This window comes from Rattus norvegicus, chromosome 5, assembly GCF_021556685.1.
Source record: "Rattus norvegicus strain SHRSP/BbbUtx chromosome 5, alternate assembly SHRSP_T2T, whole genome shotgun sequence".
Classification (NCBI taxonomy): domain Eukaryota; kingdom Metazoa; phylum Chordata; class Mammalia; order Rodentia; family Muridae; genus Rattus; species Rattus norvegicus.
The window spans coordinates 123,660,736-123,680,650 of record NC_141538.1 but is presented as its reverse complement, the minus strand read 5'-3'; the positions used below and the strand labels follow the sequence as shown (position 1 = coordinate 123,680,650).

The 19,915-nt window shown below is 43.7% G+C and overlaps 1 protein-coding gene and 1 pseudogene across 1 annotated transcript; one reads left to right on the top strand and one right to left on the bottom strand.

Moving 5' to 3' along the window:
- The first annotated feature begins 2,570 nt into the window (after positions 1-2,570).
- On the top strand, positions 2,571-5,500 carry Insl5 (insulin like 5). Its single transcript, XM_087551835.1, is given in 4 exon segments — positions 2,571-2,653; positions 3,177-3,229; positions 5,237-5,323; positions 5,326-5,500. Coding segments are annotated over 4 exon segments (336 nt in total). The 3' UTR covers positions 5,439-5,500.
- Positions 5,501-14,197: 8,697 nt separating this feature from the next.
- Positions 14,198-14,406, bottom strand: LOC103692428 (small EDRK-rich factor 2 pseudogene; annotated as a pseudogene).
- Positions 14,407-19,915: the final 5,509 nt, after the last annotated feature.

Here is a 19,915-nt window from a genome sequence, read left to right as displayed (position 1 = left end):
GCCTTCAAGTCAGAAGAGGAACCTCCCCACAATCTGACCATGCTGCTACCTGGTCCCTGCCATTTTCAGCTACCAGAACTACAAGGAACACATTTCTGGGTTTGTAAACATTCCAACTGCTGGGAGGTTTTTCATTCCTGCAGTCTCTAAGTGAACTAAGGCACATCAAATACACGTGGAGAGCAAATGGACACAACTACTAGAGGAGTCAACTGCCAAGCAAAGGGGATGGAACGTCCTGGGACCGTGAACAGACAGGTCACGAGACGGGAAGATTTTACTTTGGTGGTCCTCTCTAATCAAACCTCAAAATATTTAGGGGGAGTTCTATTGGGACTTCCGTGAAGAATCTTAGAGACTAAGCCGTTTACGTTACACAGATAATGATAAATCAAAACAGTTTATTTGATTCTATTTCCATTTCATGGGTGTTGGTGTATTGTGAATTTAACATTCCATGGTTAATAACTGGCGCTGGAAATGAATATGGAGGCAGTTACCCTTTAACCAGTTATTATTCAAGTAGGAGACACAGAGACCTTTAGGGTTATATCAAGCCTTAAAGGACTGGAGCTGGGCAGATATCAACTCCCTAAGCTATTTTCTGTTTCCATTCCTTGAATCTCAATATGTTACTTTCCATATGTTTTGTGTGTGCTGATCCTGCTTCATCAGGTTAGCCCTCATGGTCCATATCACCCCATGTTGACTTCCTTTCTCCTCCTCTACTTGCTCACCCCCCCACATCCACCATGGTCCCTGCCTGAGACCCCAAGCCTGGGAGACTTTATCCCACCTACTTCTCTTCTGCTCAGCTACAGGCTGTCAGCCACTTTTATTAACTAATCAGGGATAATTGAGGGGTGAGGTCTCTATAACAAAGGCTGGTGTATGTGAGACTCTACCAGAGGGAAACAGATCTTGGGATACAGAATATAGCATTTGAACACATAGCAACAGACCACACCCCAACATGTTGGTGTTTTGCCTGCATGGATGTCTGTGTGAGGGTGCTGGATCCTCTAGAACTGAGTTACAGACAGTATGAGCTGCCATGTGGGTGGTGGGACTTGAACCTGGGTCCTCTGGAAGAGCAGCTGGTGCTTTTAACCACTGAGTCATTTCTCCAGTCCCTATTTTATTGTGTTTAATGAGCTTTTTACATAAAGGAATTATTTTAATATACATTTATAAACTATTTAAATCACTGTTCAACTCCTCTAAGAACTTTAGCTCTCCCTACTCCTGACTTCATGTCTGGGGAAGCCTTAAGAACTACAGAAAAAAAGGGTGACAGAGATTATATTTAGGATCTAGCAGAGCAGCTAGGGGCCAACTGCAGGTTTTATTAGTGTCTAGAGTGTTTATATTCAGGTTAGGTTCTGGCCTGTTTTAATGTTTCTGTGATATAATATTCTGACCGAAAGCAATGTGGGGCCAAAGGACTACACTTAGACGATGTCTCAGTCTACCTGTACTGAGGGAAGTTAGGCCAGAAACTGAAGGCAGGGAACCAAAGGAGAAACCATGGAGGAACGGTTCTTACTGGCTCACTCCCAGGTTCATGCTTAGCGAGCTTTTTCTCAGAGCCCAGGATGATCCGTGTCGAGATGGTACCACATGCAGTGATCGAACCCTCCCACTTCAATAATCAATCAAGAGAATTCCTCAGAGATAAGGCTGCAGGTCAGCCTGATGGACAGAGCTGGAATTGAGACGTTCTTGCTCTCAAACGACTCTGAGAAAACTTCTAGTTTAGGTAAGGGCCTCAACTGGATGCCAAAAGAGGTATTTTATCATTTGGCAATTTGGTAATACACTTTTGACTTTATTATAATAGGAATGTATACCAAGACAGACAAACCCAACTCACAAGCTAAGGGTATTAAGGAACATTCTAGTCACAGGAATTCTGAGCTCTGAAGAAAAGTTATCCTTCCTAGTCTATTCTGATCCTGAGGTAAGATGGTAGCCAAGAAATAACTTGTTGTGTAAAGCGGGATGGGCCTGTCTCGTCACTTCTGTGGGGTAGTACTATTACCAGCGTTTTTTTTTTTTTTAAAAATAAGAGTAAACAACTTGCTTTAAATTCTAGGTCTGGTGGGAGGAAAGCCAGGAATCAAATCTGAGTCCAACAGACCTCACCACTGTGTGATTTCCCATGGCATTGACATAGAAGCTGCTTTGCTCCCCAGAAGCCTCCATCAGATGAGGTCTCCTATGTTAGAGAGATAGCACTATTGACTTTCAGAGGTTAAAGCTTGTTCTATGTCAGTCAGTAAATGCCAAGTGGGCATTCAAACGTATGCGTCCCAGCCTCCAAAAGCCTTGTATTTCCATAGCAACTCCTGAGAAGATGCAACAATGCTAAGGGAGGTGTGTTCAGAGTGACCAGCAATAATCATAAAAGCCCTCCACATGGTCACCTATGTGCTTAGTAAATCTGTTAAAATAAGGACTGACCAATAAAGCATCCGAGGGATTGGTATAAATGGCCCAAGAGAGTGAGATAACTTCAAAACGTCATTGGGCAGTGCCGACCACATCGATTCTCCTTTGCTCTTGGCAGGATGAAGGGCCCCGCTCTTGCTCTGTTTCTCCTCTCAGTCCTGTTGGCTGTGGTGGAAGTAAGAAGCAGGCAGATTGTGATGCAGTTTTCTTAGTAGCTATTTCCTCTAAGAAATTTTGATCCACTTGTATATCAATGTAGGGGCTTAATCATCGAAATATATTATGGAATTTGGCCTGGGAAAAAGACAAACTGGCAACATTTTAAAAAGCAACACACTGTTATTCTTTAGTCTTTTGAATCAAAGCAGTTCATTTGCATGGGACTTCAGTGAGCTCAGCGTCTGTGGTCAGAGCAGTGAAGGCCATAGAAAGGCCAGACATCTGCACATGGATGATTACAGCATGTATGAGGTTAGAGTTCAGGCAAGTGACAAACAAGGGTAAAGGGAAGGAGCTGAGTCAGCTGACCGCATATTAAGAACCAGGCAGTTTCAGGGGCAACACGTCACTTAGCGTCTGAGGTAACTCATGTGAAGTAGGTCATGTTGCTGCTGTTTATCAAGGAGAAAACTGTTTACCCAGATACTCAGCATCGAGGCCAGAAGTCAAGCCAGGTCTATCTGCTTGAAGAGCTGACGTCATTGCTATTACCTACTGTGCCCCAGGCGAAGAGAAGGCTTCTGTAGACACATCACGGAGAAGGTGGAATTTGACAGAGGTCCTGAAGGACCTGTCAAACCTGAGAAGTTGTGAGGCAGGAACTGGAGAGATTGTGAGCAATAGGAAATGTATGACCAGAGTTCCCAGGGTGCCTTGTCATCTTGCTATCGAAGCAGCAATGATGAGCTGACGTCACGGAACTTCTGTGCTCAATTCAAGGAACTCAGAAGATTGGCTGGAATTCTTTCTGCAAATTTTGTAATGAATTATGACGTAAAGGGCTGGAGACATGACCCAGAGGTCCATGTTAGGTCACTCACAAATGTCTGTAATACCAGCTGAAGGGGATTTGATGCCTTAGGCCCCATTGGGCACTTGCACTTACACACACACACACCCCTTATACACAATAACACATACATGCAACATGCATCCTTACATATATAACATATAATTATAAATAATAAAGATAACAATTTAAAACTATGAAGTAAAAATGTATTCAAGGTTCTGTTATTTTCAATTGACAAAACATTGCTTTATCATGTAAATAACATGTGAACGATGCACGATGGCTAAATCAGGCTAGTACACACACACACACACACACACACACACACACACACACACACACACACACACAACCTATACATCACCTACATTTCCTATTACTTTCTTGTGCTGAGAACACTGAACATGCATGCTCTTGGTAACTTCAGGAATGCATGTGTTGCTGCTGATCACTACACTGTATACCCAATTTCTTGAACTTGTTCCTCCTGGCTACTTGAAACTGTGAACTCCTTGGCTCCCCATCTCCATCCCTGGACACCTCAGTCATCCTCAGACAGTCACTGCTCCCCTTTCGCTCCCGCGGCCTGGGCTTTCCAGATCTCTCATAAGTGAGACCAGGCAACATTGCCCGTCTGTGCCTAGCTCCCCACTCGGCTTGAATAGGAGTGGCATTGCCTTTGTTTTCTGATAAAGACTTAGGAAATGAATGGCATGTAAATGCGGAAGCCATGTGTATGATGCTAAAGGTTTCGGCTTGCCTTAAGGACTTTGGAAAATGAAAGATTTTAGGGAATTACCAACGACATTCATATTTTAGTGGGATAATAGCTTGAGATGTGATAAACATCCTTACTGCTTTAATACACATAGAGAATACATAGTTCATCCAGACCTCATCAGAAAAAGGTGCTTTTTAAACTTTCAAAAAGTTGTCATTGATTTTGAAAGAGCACATGAAGACATAATAGAAAAAAGGCATTGAAGTATCTCTGAATATAGAGAGCAATAAAATGAAAGTTCTGTAAATTTCTCTTTTTTACATTTTATTTTTTAATATTACTATTATTGTGAGTATGTGAGCCTGTATATATGACATGTACATACAGGCACATAATGCCACAGTACATGTGCTGAAGTAAGGGCACAACTTTGTGGAGTCAGTTCTCTCCTATTTTTATGTGGATCAAAGCCAAGTCTAGGCTTTCTTTGTAAGGCTACAAGTACCCCCATCCCCCCACCCATTGAGCTATCTCACTGACCTTGTCTCCCTTTGAAATTACTGAAATCATAGTCCTTAAGACTTCCAAAGGTGTCCAGTGTGTTTTCCTTAACATTATTTATCTGATCTAGTTGACCAACTACCATTCTTTCTCGTGGTTTTGTTAAATACAAGCCAGTGGGGCTTGAGTACAGACATTGGGAATGACGTTTAGATTAAACAATGTGGCCAGTGCTTCAGTTTCAGATATGGAATGGAAATCCCACTGATCAGCTCTGCAAGGCAACCCCAGGGCTTTTGTTGTCTTGCTTCTAGCTAATTAATTACATCTCTTATGACTAATTATATAGCTTATTGCTAATTATAACTAATATCTTTGGAAATATCTAATTTCTCATGGACCAGAGGCGGCTGGGAACATTTGTTGCTGGGCAACTGACGCTGCTCCCTTTCAACCTCTGTAAGAAGAAGAGGCAGCGTCACCCAGCTCTTCCTGGAGTGCTTTCTTTGTTAAAGTTCCTTAAGGTAGTGTGGTGCCTCTCTCTCTTATAGCTGAGGCAAGAAACCACCTCCAGCTCCTAGACAGACAGGAGACATCTAAGGAAACTCTGGAGCACAACCTTCCCAAGATGTGTATCCAGGACAGGAAGGTCTTTGGGAACTGAAGAAGCACTTGGTAGCATCCAGACGAGATTGGCGAGCTCTGTGCTGCAGGGAAGGCTGCTCCATGAGGGAGCTCAGCATCCTGTGTTAGGAAGCATCCAGCCCCACAGTGGGCTTTAGCATGTATCTCAATGTCCTACCATGGAGTCCCGCATCCAGCTTCTGTCACTACAGCCATAGCTTTTAGGTAGATGGTCCATTCCTAAAAGGTCTATTGTGGCTTAAAGCCACTCTTCTCCCTCTGCCAAGGCCAATCCACTCTTCTTTCTAAATTCTAAGTGCTGTGCAGAATTGCAATAAAAATGCCTGGATCCAAGCTCACTGTGATTCTTTTCCCTTAAAAAATTGTTACAGGGGGTGGAGAGATGTCTCGGTGGTTAAGAGCACTTGTCATTCTTGTAGAAGTCATGGGTTCAATTTCCAGCAACCACACAATTGCTACACTTATCTGTAGCTTCAGTTCTAGGGGAATCTGATTCCTTCTCTGGTTTCCACTGGCACTTACTTAGTCTGCATGGGGTACGCAGACATATATATGTAGGCAAAGGACTCATACATGTAAAATAACATATATGTATAAGTCTAAAAACGTTAGAGGCAGTTGACTGACGATGCTCCAGTGAAAAACTTATACCAAAGGACTAGAGAGATGAACCAGTAGTTAAGAACACTGGCTGTTCTTCCAGAGGACCTTGGTTCAATTACCAGAACCACATGACAGTTTACAACTATCTGTAAATGCTGTTCCAGGGGAGCTGACACCCTTTTCTGGCCTCCTTAGGCACCAGACATGTAAGTATTGCAAAGATATACATGCGGAAGAACATCTATACACATAAACAAATATTTAAAACCAAATTAAGATGAAAGTCTTACCGCACTGAAAATAATGGTCCCCCTTGCAGTCTTACATTCTTCTTGGTCGTATGAGCAATAAGGGCCCTGGAACTGGAGTTACAGATGGTAGTGAGCCACCATGTGTTTCTGGGAAACAGACTGCTGTGCCATCTGCCCAGCGCCAACCCAGCCAGCTTTTACTACAGGGGATTCAAAGCCTCCCCTTCCAGTGATGGGGTGACATTGGAGAGACTGCTGTGCCATCCCATAGGCAGCAACTATGCTTCTCTTGAGCATGGATGCAGCTTTGAAATATGGATCATCATCCTTCAGCTCCTCCAAAAGACTTCTGGGACCACAGCTCTACGGGGCATCTGTGGCGGGAGAGCAGAGCAGAGAGAGGGGCATGAAGATTAGCACATGAAAGAGTTATTGGGAAATGACAAGACTCGCCACCACCAAGAGATACATGAAAGGAACAGCGCATACACAACATGCAAATACAGAAGAAGGTGGGCACTAAATGGCCTATAAAAGGTCCAGAATCTTTGGTCCAGGGCCTTTGAGCCTTGGACCTTTTCAGCTCTATGTCCCACTTGTACTTTCCGAAATGCTTTGTTTTTAAATAAACTATCTCAAAGCTAGGTGTGGTGCTGCGTGCCTCTAAGCCCTGCAGTTGGTAAGATGGAGCAAACTGATCTCTGTGAGCTTGAGGCCAGCCTTGTCTACAGAGTGAGTTCCAGACGATACCCTGTCTGAAAAACACACACAGACACACACACAGACACATACACACACACAGACACAGACACACAGACACAGACACACACACAGACACAGACACACACACACAGACACACACACAGACACACACAGACACACACACACACACTCACACACACAGACACACACACTCAGACACAGACACAGACACACACACAGACACACACACACACAGACACACACACACTCACACACAGACACACACACAGACACACACACACTCACACACAGACACACACACAGACACACACACAGACACACACTCACACACACACACACTCACACACACACTCACTCACACACACACTCACTCACTCACACACACACAGACACACACACACAGACACAGACACAGACACACACACACAGACACACACACACAGAGACACACACTCACACAGAGACACACACAGAGACACACACACAGAGACACACACACAGACACACACACACACTCACACACACAGACACAGACACACAGACACACACACACACACACTCACTCACACACACCCCTATAAGTGTTGCAGCTCTGAAGGGAAAGGCATCCTGGTGATCCTGGTAGAGTCTGGAGCCAAGGAATACCCCAAAATAACACTGCACAACAAGCCTCACACAAGAGACATTGTGGGGAAAGACACAAGAGGGTAGCTACCTCTGCTTGGGGGAGAAGCAGCAAAGAACTGAGTGGCTTTATAAAGGGATTTTTGGGAAGGCAGAATGAGGATTTCCAGGGTGGCCTAGGATTGGTGGGATTTTGTGGTCAGATATTGAATTGTTTTTGTTTGTTTGTTTGTTTGTTTTTCTGTAGGGTGGAGCTTAGCTATCTGTGTCTCCAGAGCTGGGGCAATTAGAGCAATCTGGGGGTGTGGCCTGGCCACTTGCTTATCTCAAGGGGTTTACTCACTCTACCATCACTACAACCACCACCACCACCACCACCACCAAGCTGTATCCATTTCTACCATTGCATCCCTGGTCCAGATCATTACTCTTTGATACAAGAACGTGGAAATCCTAGTGGTGCCTTCTGACCCCTCATCTATACCTAGCACAGCAGGAAAAGATAAAAACATGATTACAAATAAAATAGAACCAGTTTCTAAATCATCACTCAGAAATAAATAAACACTTAACTTTTGAGTTAAAACGCATTATTTCTGAGAAACAGAACAATGATGTTCTCAATCTAAACACAGTGTTTTTCTCAAAGGACTTCAGAATGCTCAAAGTGTTTTCTGACATTGCCTTTCATGATTCCAAGAATAGGTAGGGGCAATTACACACCAGCCGTCTCCCATAAGCTGCAGGCATTCAGAGTAAGAGTAATGTTCTCCTTCTTGTAGCCTAAGCTTCCTTTATTTTGCCTGTGTCTTACAGAGATAAAAGGACTTTTCATTCTTATCCTAGCACTTGAGAAACCAAGGCCTTGCTGATGAAGCCATTGTTATGCAGTTGGATGTCTTTCTAGATAAGGGAGAAAATAGGGCTCTCACAAAACATTTTCACCTCTTACACTGTCAGCTGACTCCTCTAAGTGGGTTGGGATAATAGTCAGGATCCATTCAGCCCAGTGCTGATCTTAGTAATGCTGTCTATGAACGCCATCAATGAAATGTTGGGTGCTCATTGTGATTTGTCTTTAAATGTCACCTCCACACATCAGCTGCAGTTAACTTGAAAGGAAGGGGCAGTAGAGAAAGCTGAATATATGAATGGAGGGTGTTTCTGGATACACAGTGAACTGATTAGTGTGAATCAAGGCAGTCTTGCCAAACTTGCTAATGTTCAAAATTTGTATGACCATTTGGCATTCCTAAGGTAGCATGTTAGATATTACCAGAAGGAGGTCTGTGGAGACGGAGCCCTCTCTCTTAATCAGCAGCTTATGAAACCAAAAATGAAATTTCAAGACTGTTCATTGATCAGAAGAATGGGATCTAAGTCATTGGTCCTGTCCTTGATGGAGCAGTCATTCTGAACTATCTGAAAGGCCATTCATGGATAGCTTCTATACCTTATGAGCATATGATTTGGAGACTGGAAAGATGGGTCGGTGGTTTAAAAAGGCTGGCTGCTCTTCCAGAGGACTTAGGATCAATTCCAATTCTAGAGGATCCAAAGCTCTTCTGGTCTCTGTGGGCATCAGGCATGTAAATGATACACAGATATATGTGCAGCAGACACATGTACACATAAAAGAAAAACAATCTTAAGAATATGACTGTTAAGAGACTTTCTTAAAGAATGAGAATTCAGTTGTTCTTTTGAAAGAAAGCCAATCCAAATGACCCGTCAATCATCTGGATAGGCATAAATCCCTCAGGAAAAGCTGCTTTGCTAGAGAGGCTTTATGAGTAGTATAAAGCATTATTAAATTATAGCTCAGTGATTGTTGGGGGGAGGGCGGCAATAGGGGGAGGATGGGGAGGGGAACACCAATAAAGAAGGGGAGGGATTAGGGGGATGTTTTCCCGGAAACCGGGAAAGGGAATAACATTCAAAATGTAAATAAGAATACCCAAGTTAATAAAAAAAAATTATAGCTCACAGAAGTCTTAGGTGGGTAAGACTATTGATTCGTCTCCCTCCTCCCCCACACCCAGCATCCTGCATAGCATCTTCTGGAACTATGAAAGCTATGACCCAAGTATGTGCTCTATTTAGCAAGAAAGCCTTACTATTCAGTTTTGGTGGGTAACTGTATTAGTTGCTTTTCTATTGTTTCAGTAAAAGGGCCATGACCAAGGCAACTTGAAGAAGAGAGCATTTACTTGGGCTTTCATTTTCAGAGAGGGAAGAGTCCCATGGTATGAATCATGGCAGTAGATGACAATCGTGGCATCAGGAACAGCTCTGAGCTCACATCTCCAACCAAAGCAGAAAGCTGAGAGTGAACTGGGAATGTGGCCAGGCTTCGGAAACCCCAAAGCCCATTCCTATTAACACACTTCCCCCAGCCATGCCACACCCTCCAAACAGCACCAGCAACTGGGGACCAAGTGTTCAAATGAACAACACTACAGGGGACATCTCATTCAAATCACTACGCAACTAACATCAATGACAATAGCCTGTATTGTTTTGGAGGGACATCTCTGGGACAACCCAGATAATTCTGGACTTTTTATTTGAAATCTATGGCTTCTGAGAGGCACATTATCTTTTGAGTAGAATTCAATTATATATATATATATAAATGTATACATACATGTATATATTTGCTATATATTTAAATATATACTTATATGTATGCATGTATTCGGGAAGCTTATAAAATATAGGTTTCCATACATCCTTTTCAAATGTACTCAGTGTGAGTTATTTCTCTACCTGTTCCTCTATTTGGCTAAAAATTGGTGGCAAGAACTGATAGCCTGTAGGAGTGAACTAGTATGATATTATTTTGCTAAATGGATACACTATCAATTAACCTTTTAAGTATGTATCTGTGTTCCACAGATTACCTCTGCTCTCAGACCTCATCAGAGGAGTAACTGTGTGCACTGGATGGCGGTTGCTTCAGATGCTGACAACTGGTCAAATACAGAGAGAGTGAGTCTGTGGAGTGCTTAGCCAACTAAAGCTTTTCCTCAAGGCTCAGGAAACCTCGCAGAAGACTGTAAAAGCTAAAGGTTTTAAGCGTTTTCAGATAAATGTTTAAGTGGCTTGAGTGTTTAATCTAAGTGTTTTGTGGGCAAAAGAATGTCTTCTGAACATGAGAGGACATTTGGATTCCCAGCATCTTGCACAAAATAAAGACAGGCAGCATTCCAGCAGGGGTAGGGGAGGGCTTATGAGGCTCCAGTCCTAGCTGAGGAACTGTAGACGGTTGGTAGATGCTAGGGGAGGGACAATCACTTTTCTTTATGGATGTGGCCTCTGACAGGTTGACTAGTTCCAACGGAACCCCTCACAGCCATGTGCACATAGACACCACTAATTAGATTTAGTGGATTATTAAAAATAAAAGTCAGGAAGACATGAAGTTAGAAGGGGAGGACATGAGGGGAGGGGCAGAGTCAAGAAATAGTTGGAGCTGGAAGCAGTGGAGGGAGCATGTGATCGAAGCCCATTGCATGCATATATAAAATCCCCAAAGAATAAATACAAATATTGTATCTTTAAAAGTCAAATGAAGTATAGGCCAAACAGTTGCACCCATCCTGGCTGGAGAGAAGATATTTTAAAGAGAAGAAATACTTCTTCTCCCCTGGCAATCAGACTCTTGAAACAACGGGTCCCAGAGGACTGACATTTCCCCAGGCAGGGCTTGCTGCAGGAAGGGGTTGTCTGAAGCCCCTCTGTTAGAGACCCTTTCCTCCGAGGAAGATGGTACAGCTTTGACAGTGGATCAGGTGTGAGTTGATGGACATGATCATGCCTCCTGCAGACAGCTTCATATGCATTCCTCTGCCCACTCGCCCACTCCCTCCCACCTCCCCGCCCTGACATTCCCATACACTGGGGCATCCAGCTTCTCCTTCCATTGATGCCCAACAAGGCCATCCTCTGCTACATATTCACATGGAGCCATAGATTCATCCCCGTGTACTCTTGGGATGGTGCTTTAGTCCCTGGGAGCTCTGGGGGTCTGATTGGTTGATATTGTTCTTCCTATGGGGTTGCAAACCCCTTCAGCTCCTTCAGTTCTTTCTCTAACTCCTCTATTGGGGATCCCATTCTCAGTTCAGTGGTTGCCTGTAAGCATCTGCCTCTGTATTTGTCAGGCTCTGTCAGAGCCTCTCAGGAGACGGCTATATCAGGCTTCTGTCATCATGCATTTCTTGGTATCTGCAATAGTGTCTGGCTTTGGTGGTTGTATATGGGGTGGATCCCCAGGTGGGGCAGTCTCTGGATGGCCTTTCCTTCAGTCTCTGCTCCACACTTTGTCCCCATATTTCCTTCTGTGAGTATTTTTGTACCCCCTTCTAAGAAGGACTGAAGCATCCACACTTTGGTCGTCCTTCTTCTTGAGCTTGGTCTGTGAATTGTATCTTGGGTATTCCGAGCTTTTGGGCTAATATCCACTTATCAGTAAGTGCATACCATGTGTGTTCTTTTTTGATTGGGTTATGTCACTCAGGATGATATCTTTTAGTTCCATCCATTTGCCTAAGAATTTCATAAAGTCATTGTTTATAATAGCTGAGTAGTACTCCATTGTGTAAATGTACCACTTTTTCTGTATCCATTCCTCTGTTGAAGGACATCTTGGTTCTTTCCAGCTTCTGGCTATTATAAATAAGGCTGCTATGAACATAGTGGAGCACGTGTCTTTTTTATATGTTGGGGCATCTTTTGGGTATATACCCAAGAGAGGTATAGCTGGATCCTCAGGCAGTTCAATGTCCAATTTTCTGAGGAACCTCCAGACTAATTTCCAGAATGGTTGTACCAGTCTGCAATCCCACCAACAATGGAGGAGTGTTCCTCTTTCTCCACATCCTCACCAGCATCTGTTGTCACCTCAGTTTTTGAACTTAGCCATTCTGACTGGTGTGAGGTGGAATCTCAGGGTTGTTTTGATTTGCATTTCCCCGATGAATAAGAATGTTGAATATTTCTTTGGGTGCTTCTCAGCTGTTCGATGTTCTTCAGTTGAGAATTCTTTGTTTAGCTCTGTACCCCAATTTTTTTAAAGATGTATTTATTTATTATATATAAGTACACTGTAGTTGTCTTCAGACACACCAGAAGAGGGCATCAGATCTCATTACAGATGGTTGTGAGCCACCATGTGGTTGCTGGGAATTGAACTCAGGACCTCTGGAAGAGCAGTCAGTGCTCTTAACCACTGAGTCATCTCTCCAGCCCTCTGTACTCCATTTTTAATAGGGTTATTTGATTCTCTGGAATTTAACTTCTTGAGTTCTTTATATATAGGATTGGTAAAGTTCTTTTCCCACTCTGTTGGTTGCTGTTTTGTCCTATTGACAGTGTCCTTTGCCTTACAGGAACTTTGCAATTTTATGAGATCCCATTTATGGATTCTTGATCTTAGAGCATAAGAGTCTTGTACATGTCATGTCAACTGCTGCTTATACATGTAACTTGTCCTACTTTGTCCCCAGAACACTGTTTCCTTACAGTCATCACCTTCTGTGAAGCTGACATTCTTTCCACCCCTTCTACAATGACTCCTGAACCTTTGGAGGAGGGGCTAGGATATAGATGTTCCTTTGATGGCCGAGCACTCCGAAGTCTCTCATTCTTAGCACCTTGACCAGCTGTGGGTCTCTGTATTAATTGCTATCTAGTGCAAAAGCAAGCTTCTCGGGTGAGGGTTGAGAGATGCACTGATCTATGCGTATAATGATACCTCAGCGCGCGCGCACACACACACAATATCAAAAATCCTTAAAAAGCAAAACAAAAGTACCAAAGTTATCTTAAAAAGTTATTAAAATAATCTTCCTTTTCCAACTTGATACTTAGGACAAGCTGACATGACTACATGTCAACCAGCACATGCACAGCAGCAGAAGACCATGTCCTGAATGAGCCGTACTTCATGGAGCGAGCAGACGCTGTGGGTTGCAGCTGTGTGGCTGCTTGTTCAGGACTGAAACATGGCAGTGAGGAAGGGGGCGCAGAAGCACAGGAAGCTTCCAAGTGAGTGGCAGGAGCTCATTAGGATCACGAGGCACTTCCTGAAGGTGTAGCAATAAGTAAGTGTCAGGGGAGGAGATTTGATCCACTGGGCATCAGTAGATCTGAGAGTCAGAGCTTCCTGCATAAGAAATTTCTAGTACCTGCCACAAAGCAATTTTTTTAAAAAATAATGTACACTTTATTTTTATTTTATATTCATTGGTGTCTCACCTGAATGTGAATCTATGAGGTGTCAGAAACCCTGGAACTGGAGTTACAGATGTGAACTGCCATATGGGTGCTGGGAATTGAACCTGGGTCCTCTGGAATAGCAGCCAGTGGCTTTTTTGTTTTTGTTTTTGTTTTTTTTTTGTTTTTTGTTTTTTTTGGAATTAGAAAGCTACTTTTAATACTTGGGATGTGCCCCATAAAAATAAAAAAAAACACTGGGAAGGGGTAACCCCCTCACCCCCAGGAGTGGCCTAGAGGGAGAGAGGCTACCTGAGGGGAAGGAAGCACAAAAGGAACGCCATCGGTGCTGGGACCTGTGAGCACTACAGGAAGAAACTCCAACGTGGTGGGACTGGCTCCAGGCACACATGCTAGGGCAAGAGGGTTGGACACGAAGCCACAAAACTACTTGGGCTCCTCTTCCTTCTCTTTTGCCTTTTCATGCTTCTACTGCATGATCTCTGAGTCCCTGGGAGTAGAGATGATAGGGCACTCTGCTCGCGGGTGGCAGCAGAAAGCCCATCTTCTCGGTGCTTTCCCTTAACCGAGTTGCTCTGCTTCTTCATGTTCTTCTGGAGGGCGAGCTCTCGTTGGTTACCGCGGGTCATGGCGACAGCCGGGGCTACAACTTGCCTCCTTTGCGATGTCCTTTTTGAAAATTGGATACTTTATGTATTTACATTTCAAATGTTATCCCCTTTCCAGGTTCCCTGCCTCTCTTACCCCCCTTTCCCTTTGTTCTATGAGGATGCTTCCCCTCCCACACACCCACTCCCACCTCAACACCCTGGCATTCCCCCTACACTGGAGAAATGAGTCTTCACAGGACCAAGGGCTTCTCCTATTGATGCCAGACAATGCCACCCTCTGCTACATATGCGAATGGAGCCATGGGTCGCTCCGTGTGTACTCTTTGGTTGGTGGTTTACTCCCTTGGAGCTCTGGGAGGTCTGGTTGGTTGATTTTTGTTCTTCCTATGGGTTGCAAACCCCTTCAGCTCCTTCAGTACTTTCTCTAACTCCTCCATTGGAGTCCCCATGCTAGTCCAATGGTTAGCTGTAAGCATCCTCATCTGTATCAGTAAGGCTCTGACAGAGGCTCTCAGGAGACATCCATATCAGGCTACTGTCAGCAAGCATTTCCTGGCATCAGCAACAGTGACTGGGTTTGGTGGCTGCAATTGAGAGGGATCCCCAGGTGTCTGGGTGGCCTTTCCTTCACTCTCAGCTCACAACCAGTGCTCTTAACTGAGCCATCTCTCCAGCCCCACAAAGCATTTTTTTTAATATAAAAAGGATTTGTCATTATTTCCTTATAGTGTCCTTACAGGAATCTCATCTCAGACTGAGTTAGCCCCATCATTTGGATTAGGAAATGTCTCATCTTAAATTCTAGACTCTACTTCATTAAATGACTGGATCACTTGTGCTTGTAAACTGAGATACAAGCAAGCACCTTAGCTATGATTCCAAACAACTTTCAATCTGTACTCTCAAAGTAAAGTGAACTAAAGAGGATGTGTTTTCATAATTAATCAGCAGATATACCATCTTTTTCTTTAGTTTCAAAATGATTAGTCTCATATAAACTTATAAAGTGATTTCCCAGCATCCAGTAAACAAAACCAGACTGAGTATATGGTGCGTTTTGTAGTTGGATGCTCCACCGTGGCCATTAGTTGGAAACATCATTAGTTATTATCTCACGTGCAAAGGGAAGCCAGGGACTCCCCACTCTGGTTGTACTGGTTTCTTGCCTTGGTGGGGAGGGAAATTAGTTGGTGGTGGATGGAGAACCACAGGTTTCAAGTTAGAGCCTGCATTTCAAAGAGAAAAAACCCGCAGCGCAATTGAGTGGCGAGGAAAGAAGCTGAAAGCTACATCAGACTTCAGCAGGACTTTCCGCGTACTTAGGTCTCAGTTCACCCTCCAGAGGTCTGCTCATTTGTGAATGAGCGCATAAATCCAAACGGGAAAGGAAGAAGCAAGGAACCGGCAGTGCTAAGCAACATCACGGTCCGGAACCAAGAAAGTTTGATGCAGGCCCAGCCCTCTGCATGAAAGATGCGTGAGGACAAATAGAGATGGCACCGGAAGCCGAATTTGGGAACAGACCGTGCCGTGAAAGATGTGGATTTAAAAGAAAACTGCCATTGAAAGACGGTAGTTTGAATATTTGGAAGGAAAAAAACCCCCAAAGGCATATTATGGTGATGAGAAGAATTGCAGAAGTGTTGAGGTTTGGCTTTTTGCCGTATATTGTAATGCTAAGTGCGTTGCCCCAGAGATGAGAGAGTTCTGCACACAGACCAAAGGGAAACTATGCTAGCTCGCTCCCAAGTTATTTCTGATTGGTAAATAAAGACGCCAACAGCCAAGAGCTGGGGAGAGGAGCTGTAGACAGGTTTGATGATTCCGAGGCTTGGGGTCAGAGGAGAAGATGAGAGTGAGGAGGGAATAGAGAGGAAGCTGCCATGGGGAGGAGAGTCATGAAAACGTGGCCTCGAGGCCTGGCCAATTGGAATTAAGAGCAGCCCAGATGAAACATAGTAATAACTCAAGGTTATTGATAGGAAAGTAGATTCTAATAGCACAGAGTGTAGCTATCTTCCCAGGTCATGTGCTGTAAGTATAAAGGTTGTGTGTGTGTTTTATCCAGGAACTGAATGGTGAAAGGCAGGCTAGAAACCCCAGATTGGGATTAAAAATTTTTTAAACACAGAAGTATTTGCTTAATCCTTTCTTTCTAAAAACAAACAAACAAACAAACAAACAAAAAAACAGTACTAAGGCTTAAACCCTTGAGCCAGTAGACAAGTGCTCTGACCGAGCTTTGTCCCCAGCCCATGGTCTTTCGAGACAGGATCTAATTATGTAACTAAAGCTGGCCTGGACCCCCAGACTCCCCAGGGTCAGCCTTTACAGTAGTGGGATACAGACTTTCTCCAGAACACCGCCTTTAGCAAACACATACTGTGAAAATTAGAGGTTGAGGGGAAATTTCTATAAGAGGTCAGCTTTTAAAAATGTACTATTATTATTCTTTTTACTATTACTATTGTAGATAGGGTTCATATAGCTCAGGTTGGCCTGCAATTTCTGTGTACCTGAGGCTAGCCTCAAACACACAATCTTTCTGCTTCTACCTCCCAAGTGTTGGAATTCCAGGTGTGCCCTGCTTCGTTCAACTATCCTATTTTCTTCCCAAAAACTAAAAGAATGTTTTTATGTGTATTGGTGTTTTGCCTGCATGTGTGTGTATCCTGGCACCCAAAGAAGTCAGAAGTAAGTATCGGATCTCTGAGAACTGTGCTTACAGGCAACTGTGAGCTACCCTGTGGGTGTTAGGAATCAAACCCAGATCCTCTGGAAAAGTAGGCAGTGCTCTTTATCCTGAGCCACCTCTTCCGCCATGGCTCAGTTATTTTGCATATACTGTCTTCTGAGAATATCACGGCCTATTTTACATGAAACAGGCTGCAGGTATTGGGTGCTTGCCAAACTCACATAACCCTTAAGGGTTGGAGCTGTAGAGGGGTTGAAGACAAACCTATACTTGAAAAGAGGAGGAAGAAAGCACCACTAAACTACGTTACGTGACCCCTCAGAACGAAGGTCTTCATAAGAGCAGGGGTGTCATGCGGGATGACATTTAACCTGGGAGAGCATTTGAGTGTTCCCTTCTTTGTGAAAGCCCCAGATTGGTGGATGAGAACCAGAATGCTGATTGTGGGAGCATCAGAGAGACTAGGGATGAAACCAAATAACTGTTTGATGTGGAGTTCTATCTTTTTTTTTAGAACACCTAGAAAGACAGGTCAGATGATATCCCAAGAAGGAAAGTGCTCGTTCTTTAAGAGTGTTAATTTATACATGTCTGATTTTTTGACTTTTTAAAAATCACTCCCACACACTAGCTAATTCTCGTGACTTTTAAAAAAAAAGTGAGTTCATTGACCTAGTGTTTTATTTTTGAACCCACAATGCTGGACTCTGACCTCCTGCTATTTGCTTTCTGAAAATTCACCTAATTAACAAGGACTGCAGTTGACCACGTGCACTGGAATGCTAGCTTTTTTCCTTTTTTCCTTTTTTTTTTGAGGGAAGCTTTACATTTCTTTTGATGTCGAACAACAGAAAGAGATGATATAAGAAATTGTTTCAGTGAAGAAAGAAAAAGAAGAGAAAAAGAAGAGGAATAAGAAGGGAGGGAAGGTGGCAGCATAGAATGAGTAGAGCCCTATTGGTTTGGGAAGGTTTTTTAGTTGGCTTCCTAGAGCCAATAACTGGCTGTTTAGTTCTGACTAAACATGCCTCGGAGTTGGCTAATGAGTATTTTATAAGACAAGAGGGAGTGAGGTTTTTTTTTTTTTTTTTTTTTTTTTTTGGATGACTGCCAAATCCAAATCTCTTCTTTGATGTTCTAGCTCAGCTCTCAGCTGCCTGTGGTCAAAATGTCCCACAATCAACTTGAACAAGGGTGCCAAGTCAGACTCAGGGTTTTATTCTTCAAACTCTTTCCGCTGATGGTTTCTTCCTCTGAACAGCACCGTGCATTCGGCTCCAGACGCCCAGACTTTCAGCTGTGACCACAAGCACTTCTCTTAGACATTAAGCTGTGAACCATTCAGCAGGCATGTAGTTAATCCCACAAAACCCTGAGCCAGGGGCACCAGCATCACCACCACCACATCAAGGGAAAGCTGCTGCCTTGTAAAACCGGCAGTGTACTTAAGGTGCCTGGGACCATAAGGTTCACACCTCAGTCCTCTGGGTACTCAGGACTTGAAACGTCAAGCACTCTGAGCATTGCTCTAGCCTCCTTTTGCCTAATCAAGTAGACCTTATTCCTGCGTACTCCAAGTCTTCTTAAAGTCACTTCACTTAATGCTATTCACGTAAGCTGCTAATGGCTCCCTATGGTCTGAGTGTACTTTCCTGACTGCACCCTTCGATCTTTGTGTGACCTCTTATCCCTTGTAATTTCTCCCTTTATTCTCCCATTTCTTGAAATTCTCTTTGCCTCCGTTTGCAGTTTGCAGTCAAGAGGAAGTCGTTATTTCCTTTCACAAAGCCTCCTACAAGTTCCTTCACTGGATAAAGACATTCTGCAATATTCTTGGATAACACATTCTAATCTGTGCTGTTGTCACATGGGCATCTTCCTGTCTCCACATCTGGAGTTCTAGGGTACAGATGTGTCCTGCTGTCATTTCTCTAAGACCCTAGTCCTCAAGGATGCAGATCTTCATTGCTATTTTCTGGACAGTTGGGAGTTGGGTAGCACAGTGCACGCGAGTCTTGCTTGTAAGCAAAGAATTAGATTTCATTGTTAGGTGATCTGTGCACTCAGTGTCTTCACCCCAGTGAGGGGAGAATAAAACTTAAAAGGTGGAGAACAACCGAGAGATGAACTGAGAGTGATCAGAGAAGGGGAGGTGGGAGGATGGAGATGAATAAAGAAGGATCTGAGGAGAAGGTGAGACCTGAGTTTGCAGAAAAAGGACACAGGGTGTCCTACAGTGGGGGGGGGGGGAACAGGAAGGCTGACACTCATGGAGGGGGAGCTGTTTCTTTGTCTCGAAGCTTTGAGTGGTGAATAACACTCGCCTGAAAATTAGTTGGCCTGGGTAAGTTCTTACTCTGTTTTCCTGTGCTGTTGGGACTGCTGGAGCACATCTCTGAACCGATCTCAGTTACAGCACATGCTAGCAGGCCTGCAAACTACCTTTTCCATTTTAACTGCTTTTGTATTTTAAGGCTTTACTTACCAACACAACCTGGGAGGGATGGTGAGAAATTATTCTACTGACTAGAAGCTAGAACTCTGAAAGGAAGTCATCTCGACAGCAGACTTTCTGTAGGTAAAGCTATTTCTTCATTTGACTCATTCCTCCCAAGCTGCTGTGTGATTTCATGGCCATTGTCTGAGAAAGAAACCGTTGACAAAAGCATGCTGCTGGCTGCTTCCTCCCCTGATAATCAAATCCACATGCGAAGCTAGGGTTTGGAGACAGGCGCGTCCTGGATATGGTCATGATTCTATGTAGACCCCCTAAAGCACTATCAGAAAAAGCCCAGGAATGCATTTAAAAACTACATTTGGTTTCAGCGAAAAGTGAGA